At 39.5% G+C, this 19,022-nt stretch overlaps 1 protein-coding gene across 7 annotated transcripts in view; it reads right to left on the bottom strand.

The window, feature by feature from the left end:
- Window positions 1-826: 826 nt before the first annotated feature.
- The window catches only part of DENND4A (DENN domain containing 4A), a 51,186-nt gene continuing 32,990 nt past the window's right edge, over window positions 827-19,022 (bottom strand). For 4 of the 7 annotated variants that reach the window (XM_039389121.1, XM_027714779.2, XM_039389119.1 and 1 more), the window contains exons 16-33: window positions 18,335-18,470; window positions 17,657-17,863; window positions 17,443-17,571; window positions 17,051-17,192; window positions 14,917-15,036; window positions 13,390-13,530; window positions 11,648-12,747; window positions 10,640-10,850; window positions 9,487-9,584; window positions 8,540-8,715; window positions 8,270-8,416; window positions 7,622-7,832; window positions 7,117-7,371; window positions 6,531-6,648; window positions 6,348-6,374; window positions 5,704-5,866; window positions 4,707-4,771; window positions 827-4,509 (exon numbers count right to left, since the gene is read on the bottom strand). In XM_039389121.1, the coding sequence (XP_039245055.1) occupies window positions 4,373-4,509; window positions 4,707-4,771; window positions 5,704-5,866; window positions 6,348-6,374; window positions 6,531-6,648; window positions 7,117-7,371; window positions 7,622-7,832; window positions 8,270-8,416; window positions 8,540-8,715; window positions 9,487-9,584; window positions 10,640-10,850; window positions 11,648-12,747; window positions 13,390-13,530; window positions 14,917-15,036; window positions 17,051-17,192; window positions 17,443-17,571; window positions 17,657-17,863; window positions 18,335-18,470 (3,583 nt within the window). In that variant the 3' untranslated portion in view covers window positions 827-4,372. The remainder of the gene's footprint in view (window positions 4,510-4,706; window positions 4,772-5,703; window positions 5,867-6,347; window positions 6,375-6,530; window positions 6,649-7,116; window positions 7,372-7,621; window positions 7,833-8,269; window positions 8,417-8,539; window positions 8,716-9,486; window positions 9,585-10,639; window positions 10,851-11,647; window positions 12,748-13,389; window positions 13,531-14,916; window positions 15,037-17,050; window positions 17,193-17,442; window positions 17,572-17,656; window positions 17,864-18,334; window positions 18,471-19,022) is intronic. The other 3 variants (XM_027714782.2, XM_027714784.2, XM_027714785.2) reach the window with 3 other exon arrangements.

The raw sequence follows: 19,022 nt of genomic DNA, 5'->3' as shown, positions 1-19,022 counted from the left end.
TAAAATACCTTTAACTTACTAAAAAATAAATAAATCTCAAGTGGTATGTCAGCCTCTGCTATTTTTCTTTAGGATCAGAACAGATACAATATCAAATAGCACATGTTTATGCACTCGTGGCAAAGGCTGATGTGATACAGATGCATTCAGTTTTCAGTATGGCTGATCCCCTCAAGGTAATGGAGTTGATTTTCAGCACGAAACATTTACCCATTATAGAAATTCTTCAGGAACACACTCTAAATTACTCAGTGGACTGCTCAAACTCTCTGAAATCAGTGAATTTTACTTCAGGGGGAAGAGAACCAGCCCCATATGGCCGGGCCTCTACACAACTGCTCTGCCCAAAGTCGCCATGTGGCCTCACATGCTGCATCTCAGCAGTGAATTCTCTCAAACTGCACTAAGATCCTTTTAAATCTCTACCTGATCTTGCAACACAGGCCCTAAAATTTATGTTAAGTGCAAAAACGTGATATCACCTGGATTTACATCTTACCACTACAATGTAAAATGGATCTGGGGTTACAATAGCACATCACCACTGATCAAAACTAAAGCCAGGAATCAAATACTGCAACAAGAAGTTGAACTGCTGGGGGTTTGTTTTCATCCTGACACTAATCCCTGCTATTTACAGACTATAGCATCCAGCACTAATTCCTGTTGTTTGCACTGTTTTCTACACAGATATGATGAAAAAAATGCCACTGACCTCAACAAACCTGGGAGGGTTATTGTTAACACCTCACGAGAGCAAACAATGCAGTTAAGAGCTGCAGACATTTCTAATCCATCTAATGAAATGTTAATGAAAATAACCAGAAAGATTTTAAGCTTTTTATTGACTCACTGTAAAACTTCTTTTTTTTGGATGAGACAGAAAAAAAACTTAACATTGTGAACACTGACTTTGCTTATTTTAAAGGAACTACAAACCAAAGCAAACATCCAACATACTGGTTTTTGGTAAATAAAATTTAAACATTACATATTTACAAATCTACAACCATTCATTTAAAAAGTGCTGCTTGCAGACTAACAAAGTACCATTTTTAAATCCCAGTGAGATAATATCCAGAAATACCCCTCTCTATTATTACTGTTTGCATCTCCCATTTGTTACACAAAGATTTTGCACGCAGGAATTTTCTCTTTCTTGGGGTACAAATCATTTAATTTGCCAGTGGAAGTCAAATTCATCAGGCTGTAACTGTACCAACAGCAAACCCTCTCAAATGGGACACGGCAGTGTCAGAGAAACAGCACAATTCCTATTCACATTTCAGTATTTCATCTCCAATAATTATTCCAGTGGAACCATAAGTAAAGCAAAATATATATTGCACTGCAAATGTAAAACCTTTGTTTAAGGTTTTGGACATAAGCATTATTTAGTACACAAAAGGAGAAAATTCAGTTCATACAAAATTTTAAATTGAAAATATGTCTCAAATATTTTATTTATCCATCTTTGCAGTATTGGAAAATATAGTCAAATTGCTTTTCTAATAAAGGACAGTGAGATTTGAAAACTGTTTCAACACTGAATTGCATGATGCTTAAAAATTATCCACCTCGGGACCTACGTTTGGAACGTTATGACTCGAATGAGGAAAATTTCCCATTTATAGTATATTGTTATTCCAACTCTATTTTGATATATTTCTACAGTGGACTGACTCGCAACAGACCTTATTAAACAATTCATTAAGTATAATGATGTCACTTGATGAGCCACTACATGATCTAGTAATTCAAAAGCACACCCCAATGAACATCAGCAATGCTTCAGGAGTGCCACGCTGGGGATGCAGGAATATTGAAGGACTGTTGGAAAGCTGAGGGACAATCCTGTTCCTGGGGCAGCACCTGCTGTCTGGTAACACTGCAGGACTGTGGACACCGGAATGAAGCGGCAAAAGTGCTGGGTTTCTAAGTCTGAAGGCAGCTGGAAGTCCTTACAAGGAAGCTGGGACTGGGATGGATCACCTGCACCGACACACCTCGGCAGTGCCGTGTCCAGGGACGGACCGGGCTCGGCGCTTCCGCCACACCGGGACGGGGTGGGAAGCCTGGTCATAGCTCAGCCCCTCTGAGCACCACGGCAGCTCCGGAAAAAGCACTTGCTCTCTCTCCTTCATGGCCCGAAGGTCCCATAATACAGTGGCTGCCCCAGTGGTAAATGGCATGGGAAGCAGAACTGCAGGGAGCTGGGAACATGGGGATGAGCTTAAATACACAGCAACTACTGCAGGCGAGTTTTCCATGGTAATGCAGCATTCCCGCTGCCCAGAGCAGAGCATCCATGCACACTAAGGGCTACTCACAGGGAATATGGTCAGAAATAGCCTGTTTTTTCACAATAGCTCAGAAGAACAAAGGGGGTGTGTTTACCATGTACCTGGGCGAGGAAAGGAGCTCCATGTCATGCACGAGGGACACTGTACAAGCGTGGCAGGACAAAGAGCATCACAAATGGTTAAAATAAATTAAATGTGAACAACGGTCTGAGGGCAGCATTGCCAGCTCCACCTCAGGGTGGGGGATACTTTCAAAAAGGTCAGCTACATAATTAGCAGCACGTTAGAGAAGAGGCATTACCCGATGGAAGTTGTATCCTGCATCTTGCAACTATCAACAGCACATTCCTGCAGCTCTGCATGTTTTAAACCCTTTCTCCTTAGGGCACCATCTTCTTAGGACTTTACAGAGGTCTGGGAGGAGGTTACAGAGCTTCATAGCAGCATTACTTCTCATGTAAGCCTCTAAGGCTCGCTCTATTTCATTTAATAGAGTAAATGTGAGCTTTAAAGTTTAGCACTTTCTGCCTAACTAAATATTGCTGGTTTATTACACTTACAAACTAAAGATGTTTTTAAAAACACCTGCTGGTAGGCAGACTGCCATATAAAATCTAATGTAACAGCTGATATTTAGAAATATTCTAACAGTAACGACTAAAAGAAATTAGAATTGGAAAATGCATTAAGATTACTTAAAATAAAGCTATTTGTTAAAGCATGATTTAATTTGTTTAGGGTGTTTTATACAGTTCAATGTCTGCTTTCCCACCTCCACACAAGACTTCTGATATTTTCCCTGTAGCCTACCTTCTGGTGAGGAGTTGCTATGTGACTGAGAGCACAGAACATTTCTTTAAATGTCTAGAACAAGAAAACATGAGGCAAAAGCCATGACTCCACCACAAGGACTGACACAGCGCTTCTCTTCAGAGAAAAAAAAGTTGCTTTGCCTGTGAAATAGAGACCAAACATTCCAAGTACATTTAACTATGCACAATATGCCCCAATAAGTTACATTCCCTATAAATTCCCTGTAGCAGGTTTGCTGTCTGTACTTCAGTTAAGAGCTTTGGGTTAGCACTACGAATGTGTCATATTTAGTGTGTTTTAACACAACCACCGAGACTCCGAACGCCGCGGTTTGTGAGGAACCTGCTGCATTTGCTTTGTGTTCCATCTGGGATGAGGTCACACCAACAAATGCCAACAGCTGAGATGGGCTGATTCCATAACAATCTGTAGGACTCTTCAACAGGCTTTCCCTTTCCTGGGGAGTGGGGAGGGAAGGGAACACGAGAGGAAGAGGAGATTTCTACAGAAGTGTTTTACAGAGACATCAGTGTGTTCATTATTAGTAGAGTTTTACAGATTTTTACCATACCTTCCTTCTGATTGCTGTGGTAACACGTTTTCCAAGTGTGCATGAGAAAAATCCTGGATCTTAAGTACTGTCTAGGTGAAGGTTAACATTTTCTATTCTGCTTTAAAACCAATCACTCTTCAAAAAGTAACTGGACAAGTTACTATAAATAGCAGTGTACTGCAAAAAAAATAAGCACTGTATTGCTTATGCAGCAAGTCCATTTAAAATTCACTCCAGTAATTTAAAAAAATTAAAAAAATATCAACTTACTATAAACAATTTAAAATATGTATAATACAACTTTGTATGCTCTTCATAACATCATGAATATTCTATGTAAACAATAGATTCTGAAGAATTTCCTTCGCTCACATTAGTTTCAGTGCATTGTTTCTGTCCACCTGTTTTTTTTTTTACTTTTTGTTTTAAGGGAGCTGTAATCTGCTGGCCCAAGTCAAAGAACTGATTTTGTTTAGAACCTTCCTTTCTACACATTGATCTGCAGAAAGGACAAGGGAACAGGGCAATAATAGTTGGCCCGTTTTCCTCTCTGTCCATCTCCACAACCGCAGACAGGCCCAATTTCCCGAGGCCTCCACGCACGCACGTTCTCCAACACTGAAGACTGAGATGTTCCTTGTGACTGAAGTGGTTATTTTACACAGGTACACGTCAGAGATATCACCTCTTTAGCCAGGAATATCTAAAGGTACGGTTCTCCAAAAATCTTTCTGCATTCCATCACTCCAGTGCTCGGGGGTCTATCACAATTATGAGTGTTCTTCACTTGATTAGCGGTCAGTCGGTCATAGGCCATTTTGTACTCTCTGTCAAAAGCATCTGCAGGGAGGGAAAAACAACTCCTAGTGCTCAGAAACATCCAAATGCCATGACAGCTGCATTTATCAGCAAAAAATAAAGTCCTTTTTATTTGGCACTTACCACAGAGTGGCACTCATCTAATTTTTTTTAAAAGCTGAACAACTAGTTTGCACACACTCATCAGCTGTGCTCAGTTAATAATTGAAAAAACTCACCTATATCAATGTTATCTCTTCCCAGGGCAACAAGTGAAAGAAACAGTATTTCTCTGTAAAGGCTCCTGAAATGGTAAAAAAAAAAAGTTAATTTCTATACTGCAACAATATATGACAAAACAATCTATATTAAAAGTAGATTGAAGCATTTAAAAATAAAGTTATTTTTAAAAAGAGGCATTTTGAACATAATTCCTGGGTGCCACCTCCAAAATGTTGTCATTTCTGACCTCTGGGGAATGCCCTGGATGCCCCACATATGGAAATCACTCATGGGAGGTCCTTAAGGCAACCACTGTGGAAGTTGTACCAAGTACATGGAGAGAGAAACATGCACTTAAGGCAAGTTCCAACCACATTCCCAAATTCCAATTTGCTTTTCTGCATTTCTGTATTAGCTTGAAAAAGCAAGCAGTCAAGCAAATAAACACCCTGTCAGTGCTGCAGCTGTTGACAAGACTGTTCTATATCCCAGTATAAATCAGTAAATCCAGGGAAGAGAAACTCACAGGAAATAATTTTCACTAATTCCACTGCTAATGGAAAAACCTTCCTAAATATGAAACCTAACTTCTCTTAGCTCTTCTGTTCTCTACTGAAGACTTAAAACCCCAAATCTACCCTTAGACCCTAGAAATAAGGCTAGGGTTTTTATTTTAAAAAATCCACTAACATATAAATAACATTTGTTAATAAAATATACACATATACACACTCCCTACTTGATTTCATTCTGAGGTAAGAAAAAGAAGTGGCTGTGAAAGGGAGAGGGAAAGAAAAAAGCAACAACATTTTATGAAAAAATTGGAGAAACTAAGTTTGTGAAAGTTATCATGAAAAAAAAAAGATTATTTACCAGACTGAGTGACAAATTTGAGAACACTGATGAAAAACAGTGCTTTTTTCATTGCAAAACACACTAAGGAAATGTAATTCACATTACAACAGCCTCATTGTTGCCAAATTCTCCTCCACACAGGCAGGCTGGTGCTCTTACCTCTGTCTTTTAATATGTGGCCACTTGTTCAGCCTCTCCAATATCTGACTCATCGGTCCATACACATCGTTCATCTTAATGCTCTTCACCATACTCCTCAAGAGCTCCTGGTTAAAGGAGTCATCATCCTTCTGCAACAACTGCACCATTGGGTACTTCTGGGCTGAAAAACATTAGAAATGCTGTAAGAATAAATAGAGTCTTCATGCAGGGAGTAGAAAGTTGTTAAAAAAAAGGGTGGGAGGCTACAGAAGCTGTGAAAACATCGACATGTATGTAGTGAACAAAAACATCAAATCCAAAAGAATATCAGTGTAAAACACAGAAAGCACATAAGAAAACTCAACAGTTGCAATGGGTCATGAGCTGGTTTCAGGCAGATGATCCAACACCGGCAACAAAATTCTTAGTAAGCAAATTCTAGAAATAAGGCAATGAGCAAAGTGGATGAACTGAGTCACTGAAACGTATTCCCTCTTATTCCTCCCTTCCAATGAAGAAAAAGTCACTGGCAACACAGGTCAATGATTTGAAACAGAAATGCTGGCAAACTCAATCTGTTCAAGCAGTTTACTGCCCAACATAGAACCCTCCCAAAACAAGTCACACAAACTGAGAAGAGCAACACCAAACTGAACACTCACTCTCAAACAAAAGAGTGCGATTTTGACCTGCAAGACAAAAAGCAGTATGATCAAAAAACAGTACTGTAGCATGGGTGAACTATCCACAAAGACATCTTTTCTCAACACACAGGCTTCAGTTGCTCAAAATGAAAACTGTTCTTAGAAAAACACCACCAAAAAACCCACAAGAACAGAACTTACTCTGAGCATTCCACAAAATATACAGAGGCTGCCTCGGATCCTGATGCAATTTCATATTGTCCCAGAGCATCTGAATAAGAACATATTTACTGTCCTCTGACATACAGTTCCGTGGAATCTGAACAGGAGAATGCACACAAAAGTATTTTATTACAAAGTCATGACAAAGGACTTCTGTATTTAACATATACCTTCACATGTACAGGCCTCATGGTAAAAAGTTTTGCTATTAAAACTAGAGAAAGCTAAATCTGAACAGGATTCAGTGACAGTATTTTGTGTATCTTCCTACAGTCCTAAAATCTAAAATTCCTCCTCCTTCTACTGCCTAACTACTCAAATAGCAATAAAACTAATTAGAAACTTATCCTCTTTGAAACTGAGGGTCACAAATTACAGTTTGACTTGCAGGAGTTAAACATGTACTGCTGAGCCCAAGATCCAGAGTTTCACAGATTTTCCTTCAGTTCACAAATTATTCACCAACTCAGGACTGGGCCCAGCATATTGTAAGACATTTCTAAGAGTTACTCTGTTACCTGATGATTTCCTATATGGGAAAACAAGCACTTCTCATATGTCATACCTTGGAGTTCTTGTTACAATGCTCAGAAGAAAGTATTAATCCTGGTAAGTTGCTGGGCAAGTCCAAGCGCCTGAAATACCAGACCAAATTCCAGAACACAATGGGATGATGATCTACAAAGTCTGCCACTGTTATTGCATGATCCCCTTCATTTTCAAGTAAGCTTTCAAGCTCTTTCCAGACCACTAGAGGACTGAGGTAAGGAACTGTTATAGGATCAGGACTAGGCAAGCGCCATTCCAGGCCCAAGGAATCCTGGAATAAAAGAGAAATAATGCCTTTAGTTCAAATGTAACTATCTTTACAAAGTCTCATAAATGCTTTTGTTCCCTATGAGACACACCAACATCTAAAAACTACAACTAACACTGGTTTAAATAATACAACCTAGTATTTCCTCTAATTTAAGAGGGTTAATTCTGTTCTCTTAGTTAATGCTGTTTCACATTTCTCTAATCTATGGTACACATGAAAAAATGACTTTTAAGGTAGAAAAACTACACACTGTTGGTCCTTGCAAAGTAGCAGGCAGGCTACCAGTAGGAATGATATGGCTGATCTTCTGGTTTTCCTTCCCATCTTCTTCCAAAGGACCAAAAGTACTGATGCTCCTCGCCACAGGGTGACTTGTACATTCTGACCCAGAGGTATTTTGTCTTCTTCCTGAGGGGATCTGGATACTTCTGGCACAAACATTGTCATGCTGCTTAGATTTGCTAGTGGAGAGGAAAAAAGTAAATAATCTCAGCTTTTTGTCTTACTCTGAGTTCTCAGACATGTACACAAACAGACAGAAATAAACTGGAAATAATTGACCTGACACTTCGAATTCTGCCTTGTCAGCCACCACACTCATTCATGTTCCAGTGCAACTTTTATTCCTTGCACTGATGATGAACACAAACATCCTCAAAAGAGCTCATAAAACTTGCAGAATTACAAATGCCAACATGAATTTTTATATCAGGGATGAAATGGCAGAGAAAGCTTGATGTGGCCAACTGAGACAAGGGAGAGGCAGCAGAGAGATCCTCTCTCAAGTCAATCTCTCCTCTTCAGAGAGTGTCTTATTAAATGCATTTCAGTTCATAAGGAGTACATGCATATCCCACAGAGAACCTGAGTGATTTCTATGCAGGAAATTCACATTTACCTATTTGAGTTGATGTCCTCTTGAACAGACATCAGAGACGTAGTGAGGCCAACAGCAGCTGTGGTGTTACAGGACTTCCCACTCTGACTGGAAAAAAGGGATGGGACCTGCATGTTTTCTGTGGAAGGGCTGGACTTCAGAAAGTACCTGCAGGGAAAGAAAAATCTTAATTTGATCTTAAAAAAAAAAACCAAAAAACACAAACCCAACAAAAACCTCTTCCCAATAATAAGCGTTCAAAATTGAGGACAACTCAGACACTGCTCTTACCGTCCCGGCCGCCGAAGGTCTCGGATTTCTATGCTTAAAAAAGGCAGGAATAAGTTGCCACAGAAGGGACAGGTGGTGTTGAGGTTGGAATCATCTGCTGTCCAGCCTGCCATGATTTCTTCATCATGAACCAAACAGTCACAGGTCCGACACCGTGAGCAGCTGGAGATGAGGACCTGCACACACGGGAACATGGTCTCAAAAATACTCTTCTTTCACAAAGCACTTAAAACTGCAGCCAAAACCTCTGCCCTTTGGTGAACACCCCTCACACCACTTGCATACAAGTTCATCCTTCTATGGCTTCTCAGATTAAAATCAGTTATTTAATATTTTCTATTAACAATGACGTGTCATTTGTAATCTGTTTGCAAACATAACCGCACAGGAATATTTACACAGTTACATAAATTGTTATTAGAATTTAAACACTTCTGTAATGACTGTCATTGCTATACAAATGAGGGGAAAAAAGGATGCTAATGACCAGTCATTATTCTAAATCCAGTGACAAACAAAAAAAAAAAAGAAATAGAAGAAAGAGCCAACCAAAAGCAGCCTAACAGTGAAAAGAAAAATGATCTTACCAGAAAATACAACAAGAAATAGCTAGTTCTCTTTCGTATTTTTAAACACAGTGCTATTTAAGGCTTGGTATTTTCACTTCAAACAAATTTATCTCCACAAGGGATTTAGATGCCTGAATTCAATGGCATCCAATTCTCAAACTCTTGAGAACTGCAGTTTTAAGGACCAAAAGGTGTGACTGCAATAAAGACCTTTCTAGAGCAGGATTTGAAATCAAATCTACTCTATCACAGAAATATTCATCTATCTTTCAGTGGCTTAGTCTGAAGCTTTGAACCTTAACAGAGGTTCAGGTAACATCTATATTTAAAGACATATGCTTTTAGTGTATCACTTAAAATCAATAAATCATCCTGTACCTCCATAGCATAGTTGTGGAACACGCTGGTACTGCTTGTACTGCAAGAAGATATCAACTCTGATTTGTCAGGTAAAGGGAACTTTGAAAGAGAGCCTGCTAACAGAAGAAACCCGAAGTATTAGTTATTCAGAAAATGCATTTTTAGCAGCTTGTTTTTCTGCCCAAACAATGCAGCAGTTATAAAATGTGTGGTGGAAGACAACAAACTCGAATTACTCGTAAGCCCCGTGGAGTGTGGGGCCACCATCTGCCCAGCACCAACCAAGGCAAAAATAAAAGCTACCAACACAGAACTTCCATATGTTCAGTTTTCTTTGATAACAACAGTTGGTGGCTTGGAAATAAATTGTAAGTAATTCATACCCACACTTTCCATGTGGACAAGAACGAGGCAAGGGTAAGAGGTGCTGTTTGTGACTGCAGACATCCCTGATCCTTCTCTTTGGCACCATGATGGAGCCAGGCTCCCCTCAGCCTCCAATCCCTCATCTCCAGGCTCCCTCCATATCCCACGAACTGGGAAGCCAGATCCAGGCATGCTCTTCTAAGTGCAAGGTGGAGGGATCTCAGTATACAGACCTTCCTCTCATCCCAATTGTGCTTAACACATTGTACCTCACAATGACAGCAGCACAGAAACTCATCCCACAGCCATGACCAATTATCCAGCACAGACTGGGGAAAGAATCTACAAAGTCTGTCTGAAAATCAGCTTCAACTGTGGCTTACAGAAAATTATAACAATTTTTAAAAAATTATTTGTATTACTTTTAGAAAATCAGAGCAATAAAGTCACCATTAGAATATTTTTAAAGAAATTTTCTGGAGCTGTACAGCTTACACAAATAAGATGATTATGTGAATACTCAAAAACCCAAAGAGTCTCCTATTTGCATAGCTGTAGCATCCAGAAACAGGATTTGTGCACAGGAAACCCCAAACCAAGGTTCTACAGTAAGAAAATCCATAGACATGGACATATCTGTATGAGTAATAGTTTGCAGGTAGGAAAGGAAAAATTCACTCTTTCCAGAAAAAGTACTAGTCACTGGGATGATCTCAAACTGAGAATTATGGAAGAGCAACTTCTAAAACTGGAATGGTTTTGTTTTGTCACAGATTGATGAATGCAATGCAAAAGCTTCTCTTACCACACTGGTCAAATTGTTTAGCTGAGCCATCGTGGGAAGCTGAGCTTTCCAGGCTTGTCCTGCTGAGGCCAATGCCCTTAATTTCTGATGTGGCATTCTCCTGAGGGGAAGCACTTTCAAAATCATTGCAGACATCTTCATCAGTGAGAGAAGTAGACTCTGAGTCCAGAGCTCCAAGAGATGAAACACTTGCTCGGTCTGAATTTTGATCCTGAGAGAAGAAAACACAATTCCACTGAGAAAATGACTGGAAAGCAAAAATATTCCTGAAAAAAAAAGGGGCAGCCTTCTTTGTCTCAGTTCATTCAAGGCATGAAACCTCCCTCCCCGGAAAATCCCACATCTGTGTTCAGAACTGATGCCAGACAAGGCAAGTTTCACTCTGGGTTAAACAGCTACACAAGGATTTTTTTAAAGATTCTCATAATAAAAATAACTAAGTGGAAATGTAACAATTTTAACCCTGTAACTTTTTCCCCACCGTTGCTTCTAAAATTATCAGCAGCTGTAGGAATACATTAGGATAGGCAAGGCAACTGTGCCCCCCTTCATTCCCAAGGGTTTTGGGTTGAATTGGTAGCGACAATGAACATTCTGACAAGTGACCTCAGACCAAAACTAGTCTTAAATCACTTTGGCAATCAATCCAAGCAGATTTCCCTTTTCTCCTAAAAGCAATAAAAACTTAAAACCAGTATTGCTTATTTAAGTGGGCTTGTTTTAGGTTAAAAAGGGAAAGCAGAGCAATCTTCATTCTGTCAACACATCAATGCAGACTTATGTCTTCTCATTATAAACACACTCAAAACCCAGGGTAGACTAAAATTTTATTCAGGACAATAAAATTAGGGTCCAGGTAAATGAAAGAGTGATTAAAACAGCTTAAGTGTACATAGTTTATAAAGACACATGTCATTCAAACGGGAGATTTATCAGATCAGAGTCAGTGATTAGAGCTTTACGAAGTTTTTTCCTTAATTTATAGGAACTTGTATCACAAACATTTACCTTTGAGGATGCAGCGTACATTGCAAACTTGGAGTACCACTTGCTTGCTTTCTCTGCAACCCCTTTTCCAGCAGAAAACATGCTGCTTTTTAGGACATCAAACTTGGGTGTTAACAGAGTGTCCAAGTTGAATGAGGGTGATGACACCAGTGTTAATGCGCTGGCTGTATCCTGTGGCTGCTCCCTGGCTGGACTGTGTGGGGAATAAGCTGGGGAGGACCAAAGCCTGTCCCTTGGCCTTTCTTCATTTTTTGCCTGGTAACTCTTGGATTTGGTAAGACTGGGTGGCCTTGGGGAGCTTGGGGGAAGGCTGGACCTCCTACAAGGCTGGATGATTGTGGGGCTCTTTTTATTAGCGTTTCTGTCATCGGAGGGTTTCTGCAACTCAATGCTCGGGGCACGACTGGACAAAGGGCTGCTCATGTTGTTCATGTACATCACGATTTCTTCAGCCAAATCTCTTCTGGCAGAGGGAGTGGAAACACTTCTATCCTCCTCCTCCTCCTCCTCCTCTTTCTGCTGTTCTGTCTCAGCAACCAGCAGAGACAGTGGGTCAAATCCAGTTTCAACATCTGTCTTTTCAACTGGCTTTACTGGAAAGCTGCTTCTCCTTTGCAGCCTTCTGGGTTTCTCACTGGAGGATTTCACTGGAGGTGCTGTAGGAGTTTCTGGTTCTGCATCCAGGTCTTCCAGATCAAAGATAACAGGGGACTCTGTTTTATCTGTAAAACTGCAATCAAAAGCTGCATCTTCATCACTGGATTCTTTCTCCAGGCTTTCTCTCTTAGATCCTAAAGAGGAAGTTCTGATATTAAGAGTTTTTGGCCTTATGCTTTTCTGCAATGCACTGGACAGGATTTTGGCATCAGCTCCCAGTTTTTCAACCATTTCTCCAGGGTTTGCTTCCTGATTGATTCTGTTCATCATGAGTCCCACCAGGCCATCCCCACTCAGGGTCCTGCTCCTGCTTTCCCATGGTATCTCCCTTAAATCAGGCTCTACTGCACTTTTATGTCTCTTTCTTAAGGATTTACTTTTTATAACTTCTGCTTCACTGGCATCCTCAAAAGATGACGTAAAGAGCAATCCCACAGAACGCTCTGAAAAACAGATGAAACAAGGTGCTCTATTTGTTGCTATACAAGAAAACTGAACAAAAGTACAAAGGAATGCAAATTTGCCTCATCTTTCAAACATTTTATAACACACAGAGGGAATTCACTATGATTGTGCCAGGGGATGAAATGCTGAGCTGACCATGGTCATAACTTTTAGGAAGGGACAGAGACAATAAAACATTTAAGAGTGAATAAATCATACAAGTCAAGAGTAATTTGAGAGACACCATCAAGAAGACTTGTGAAAACACCTCCAAGTTTCTTTTAATTGCACTGATAGAAACTTCTTTTCCATGCTGAAGGAATTTATTAGTTGCTGGAGGTTATAAGAAAATAACAAGACTTTGGGATTTTGCAAGCAGATGTTAACTACAGCAAAAAAACCCCAGAGCAAACAAGAAAAAAAATCTGGAAATGGAGAATATTGAGACACATCTTCCCGACACAACATATGGTGACTGTAACAAACTCACTCCCACAGACTTCATCAGCCACTGCTATCACACCAATAAAATACTGAAAGTTTAGTGGACAACTCAACTCAGTCTCACTACTTAGAGCTCGTTGTAAGTTAAATATATACACAAAACTGAACAAGAACCCAAATATTTTCCCTCCACTCACCCCTGCTCCCTTCTGCCATGGGATTGTCAACCGTGCCGTTGAGCCGCACGATGCTGGACGTGGCTTTGTCCTCACTGGAGCTGTGGTAGTTCAGTTTGGGCAGGCAGTCACCACTGCCTTTTGTGCTCTCCACTTCAGACACTGCACACAGAGAAGGACAGTTCTGGGGAATCAACACCTCTTCAATCTCAAGTTTCTATCACTTCTCAGGATTAGGAGGCAGCACGTTGCACCCATCCTGTGATGCACGGGCTGATCCTGCTTGGGCTCCGTTATTTATAGTTTAATTCCCAGCATTACTTTTATAACTGAAAGTTCCATTTGCTCCTCTACACAGAGCCCAAAAGCCATACCAAGATTTGTGGTGGTTGTGGAGATTAAGACCACCTTTGTTCATCTCATCATCCCCACAACTGCGCAAGTGTTACAGTATTCACATTTACCTCTTGTAGATAGGGAAGACAAATTTTGTTGCAGGTGACTCTCCAAAAGAGAGAACTACTTCTCTGAAGAATTTCAAGCAACTTAAATATTATCATATTGTATCCAAAAGTGCAAAACATTTCCAGCACATCATATTACTATAAAGAGCCACAAATGTCCTAATTATGGCTAAAAGTAATACAAGTTTCATCAGAATTCACACTTTCTGTGTCCTCAGAAGTTTTATTAAACCTAAATAACTTGTTTGTAATCTTACATGTATGTTATCATGATCATGGGTAAGACAACTTTGCAAGCAAACTGAAGAAATGCTAGTGCTAGAAGAAAGATTGTGGTGAAAACACTGAAACAACTTTACTAATTCCTTATTTTCCTCATACTTTTGCACCACTTGACAATGGGAATGGTTAACTGAAGTAGTAGGGGAAAGCACACTGAAAAATTTAAGCCATTATATTACTAGGGGAACATTTATTAAGAAGAGTATCATCAATGAATATATATGGGAATCTGCAGTACTTATACATTTTTACTCCACAATCTGATCTGTTATATGCTTGCATAAAACTGATGCTGCTCAACTGCAGTTAAGGGGATCATGGGCAGCAGATGTAAAACCTGAAGAAAAGAACCCCTTCTCATTTCTGATGCATCTCCTAAATTTTGAGACTTCCAAGGAGCTGGGTAATTTAGATCTCTCAGACTTGCAAAAACTCAGCTGTTCTCCTCTTATGGGATTTATAAAGAAAACAGAGTGATAGAAAAGGCTTTTCTATAGATCATGCCTCTAATGCAATTTAATTTTTTTAAAAGACAAAACCATTAAGCTATAATTATCATTAGGCCTTTATGTTGCCATTATCACTTATTTGAAACAGAGGAGAGAAAAAAAAAGAACTGTAATTTTCAAAGTGAAACCATCAGACATCCAGAAAATTACATTTAGAGAAAGAACTTAAAGCAGGGCATAAATGGGCATTATCACACACACTCAGTGCAGAAAATCAGCTGTCCCACTTAGCTCTTGCTGAAATCCTTATTTATCCCAAATGAACCAGATATCTGTATTCACAAGATACATACAAGAACTGGAGTCACTCTCTCTCTTGTCCTCCTTTTGTTCTTGGATGTCTTGAAGACAAGCTTTCCCTTGCTTGGCTTCTTCTTTGAATGATGTGTTATTGCCAGTGTCTGAAAGTCCCCCTATCATAGCAGGGTGATGGCAGAATAAAGGCAATTATGGTATTTAATACTGTGACATTGTTCAACAGAATAAATTGAATATCCACAGTAATTCAAAGGCCTCTTATCAAGTACATTCTAATTAACAGTGAACATTTCACCATGCACAAAAAAAAAAGATAAAAAGGACTGGTTTACTTTCACAGTATAAACACTGAAGTGATGCTTTACAGGATGAAATTAAAGGGTAATTGGCAACATTTCTGATTAAATACTGAACTAAAGCACCGCTTGGCTTTGATTCTGTTGCCTGGTTTATTTGATCAAAATGTCACATCTTTTCAAGAACTCTAAGAGGCATCTAAACATTGTTTGATTTTAGCATAGTTAACGCATCTAATTCTCATGGGTTTATTCTAGAAAGCAAAAAAACCCCTGAAACAATGCAGAGGAACCACGAGTTTGTGTGCAAAACAAGATTAAAATAAAAATAACATCATCCAAAAAAAACCCCTGCAAATATTCAAGACACTTATGGGGTCATTCTTAAGACAAAACACTGCCCCAGGTATGACCAATATAGTCTGAGTGATTTCAAGAACCAAATTTACTTCACACCAACATGGTGACTCATCTTCCAGGGTGTCACAAAGCAAATTAACTAAGCAGATAAATAAGGATTTATAATAGACAGAAACTAAGGGAGCATTTCAAGCCACACACACTCCGTGTCCTTTATCCAAGCCAGTCCCCCAGCACCAGGGCATTTACTCTCCTGCAGTTTAGGTGGTTCCAGCAAACACCTGTCCCAGATCAAGAGGGTCCAATATGGCTCAAAGCTCCCTCCCCTCTTTTCCCTACAGATACTGCTCTGAATGTCTGCAGACAGGGTAAAAACCTTGTTGCTATTGTAAAGATAGCAAAATATTCTGGAATTTATGGAGCAGCTTTTGGGCTTGCCTGAGGAGTCAGCACATTCTACCTAGGTGCTTTCATGCAAAGTAATCCCGAAAAAAATCACATGATGTCAAAAGTAAATAGTATTAATTACATAAATGGAAGTTTACCTAGTGAAGGACTGATTACACTTCCTTGTTTTACATAGTCTGAGTTGCAACCAGCATTGCTAAGCTCTTATATGATGCTTTGCATGGCTGGGTTTCAAAACAGTGGTTTATCAGGAAGGTCACCTCCATGAAGAACAGGCAGAAATAAAGCAAATTTGTTCAAGGTCATCCAAAAGGTTAATGATAGAGCCAGAAGTAGGACTGAAATCTCTGGGGTCTAAGAGAAATAATCTCACCATAAGGCCATCATATCTGTTCTGTCTGTCAGGGCAAAGATTTATCTGTACATATCTGGAATCACTGGAGGACTTTGAAAGATGAGTCAGATGATCTTCATATATTTCTGTGTGTATGTTGTAAAGGCCTTCCAAGGTCAACTACAACTAAACTATATTGCTGGTAGTTTACAATGTATTATCTTGCTTTACTGGCAGTAAGTTACAAATACCACAGAAAGTAGCACCTATGGAAAAGACAAACTACGGGCATGGCCATAGAACCATTTCATGTTCACATCACGTAAATCTTTACTGGAAGGAAAAGGAAAGCCTCAGATACTGTACTATATTCTAGATAAAAACAAAAATTATCACTGCAGCTGGTACACAGAACCTGCAAACAGTACTGCAAACTCAGGGACTAGTTCTAGTTGCCTCTTAACTTAGGTCAAGTTAAAAAAAGGGAAAAACAACAACAAAAAAAAAGCAAGGCTGGGCAGAAGCTTCTGCCAGTTATGAGACTGGTTATTGTATGAATTTGGATAATTATCACCAATTTCATGTTCATAATGTCTCCTGAACAGGTGATACAATAAATAAAAAGGAGATTTTCAGATTCAAAGACAAAAAGAAGAGACTTTTCTAAAAATTATGCAGGAATTATTGTTTTTTCTCTGAAACAGAAAGATTTTTGGAATAACTATCTTATCAGCACAGAAATAAAAAAAGAGAAGGATGTGAATACTCTACCAGGATGTGTATGTGTGGTGCTTGCTGGCAGCTTTTTCAATGCTTTTTTAAACTGTGCTATTCCTAAAACAACGTTCCGGACTTTCATCCACAGGAAGTAGCCACCTCGATTGCTGGAAGGCCAGGTACTCTCCAGAACAGCCTGGTTTGGAAACATCAAGGACAAATCAAGCCATTAACTTAAATTTCACACTGAGTTACACTGGCAGTTATACAGTAGATTTCTAAACCTACAAAAACAAAGACCACACAATTATTCTGTCTTCTATTTCTTCCCATCACTAGAAATGACAGAATGACACCTGAACTGCTCCCTTATTCTGCTCGTTTCTATTTGCCTGGATAAAATCACATATTTTTTTCCCCCTCACCCCGTTCCAAAAACCTCTTACCTTATTGTAGTAGCCATAAGTGATGGCATTGGGGTCAATGCCAGCCTTCTGCATCTCAAAGAGCACCCTCACAGCCAGCACAGGCTGCCCATACTGCCCACAGAGCTGCATGAGGACCCGGTAGCACACCTGGAAAAACAGTGAGTCAAACGCATGTTCCCCTCAGCAAAACCCAAGGGCTGCCCTCTGGAATTTTGGGGTTGACCTGTTTTACCTCATCAGGTGGGTCTATTTTTTTGGTGTGCATTTTCTGCAGCACGTCATAGGCAGTTCTCAGAGCCCTGACTTTGGAGTGGCAGACTTTGACATAGGCAGGCAGGCAGATGAACCAAAGGCCGTAGCAGTGACGTAGCAAACACCTGGACCACATCTGGGGGATGGATGAGTACTTCTTAGCAATCTTATGTGCAGATTTGATTTCCTGGAAGGAAACACGGATTAATTCTCTGTATTTATATATACATGACACAAACTTACATGTTAAAAACTGAACATGTAGCATTACACCTAAAGAAAATGCAATGTTAACATCAGCAAAGGAGTCGAAGTGGGAAAGAATGAAAGCAGAGTGAGTGATATCAAAACAGTTGCTGTGCAATATTCCAGGGACAAAACCTTGCATTTCTTTAAATTTCTGTCTATTACTTCGAAATTTAGAGCCCCTCTAAAAGCTCTGGATAGTGAAAAGAAGCAGATGTGGAAGCCCTACAGTTTGCAAGTGGCAACGTGCACAGGGGCCCTGTAGGATATGGTGCAGACAAGAAGCACAGTTAAACATCAAAAGAACAATCAGCACAGTCACTGAATCAGTGAAGAATCAGTCAGAATTTACAGCCACACTCAACCTGGCCCTTTCCAAAGCACCTCATGCTCCAAGAATACCTGCAAGTACCTGTTTAGTTCTCCTGAACATTGGTGATGGGCTGTTGGGGCTACTGGCTTTTGAGGACAGTTTGTTATTTGGTGCTGTGAGAAATCCTTCAGGTCGTTCAAACAATTCTAGTTTTAGTACTGGAAATCCGTTATAGCTGTAAAAGAAATGCAACACTTAAGACCTGTAAGTCAAATCCAAAGCAAAACATATCACATAATAGCAAAGGAAATCAATTACAGTTGCACCAGAAGCTTCACAGGAAATAGAAAACACTAAAATAAACCTTTAAAGACATGGTTGACAAAGTGGTTTACTGATCCCTCTGCATGATTTCATATGCCTGCACAAACAGTCTCTTAACCTGTTATTCAGCATAAGCAACTTAAATTGATAAATACATTTGCTCTCATAGCATTTTCATTAATTAATGTGTCAAATGCATTAGTATTGATTCTAGTTAAGAAAAGAAAATAATCTGTGTGGCTCAGTCCCTAGTGAGCATCACATGACAGAGGTTTATAAAAATCAATATGAACAATATCAAACTATCCAAAATATTAAGTAAGATTAGATATAAGAACGTTTCCCAGAATTAATAAGGAAACCAATAGACAAACCCATTTGACACAATTACTAAATCAGTAACAAGAGTTTGCAGTGATTCTGTGATATACTCTCTTTCCAAAGAGTATCTGCAGGTTGTATC

This window comes from Pipra filicauda, unplaced genomic scaffold (assembly GCF_003945595.2).
Source record: "Pipra filicauda isolate LSUMZ 115617 unplaced genomic scaffold, ASM394559v2 scaffold70_size2993248_pilon, whole genome shotgun sequence".
NCBI lineage: Eukaryota > Metazoa > Chordata > Aves > Passeriformes > Pipridae > Pipra > Pipra filicauda.
The sequence above is the reverse complement of the archived record's forward strand: the minus strand, read 5'-3'. Positions and strand labels throughout refer to the sequence as shown.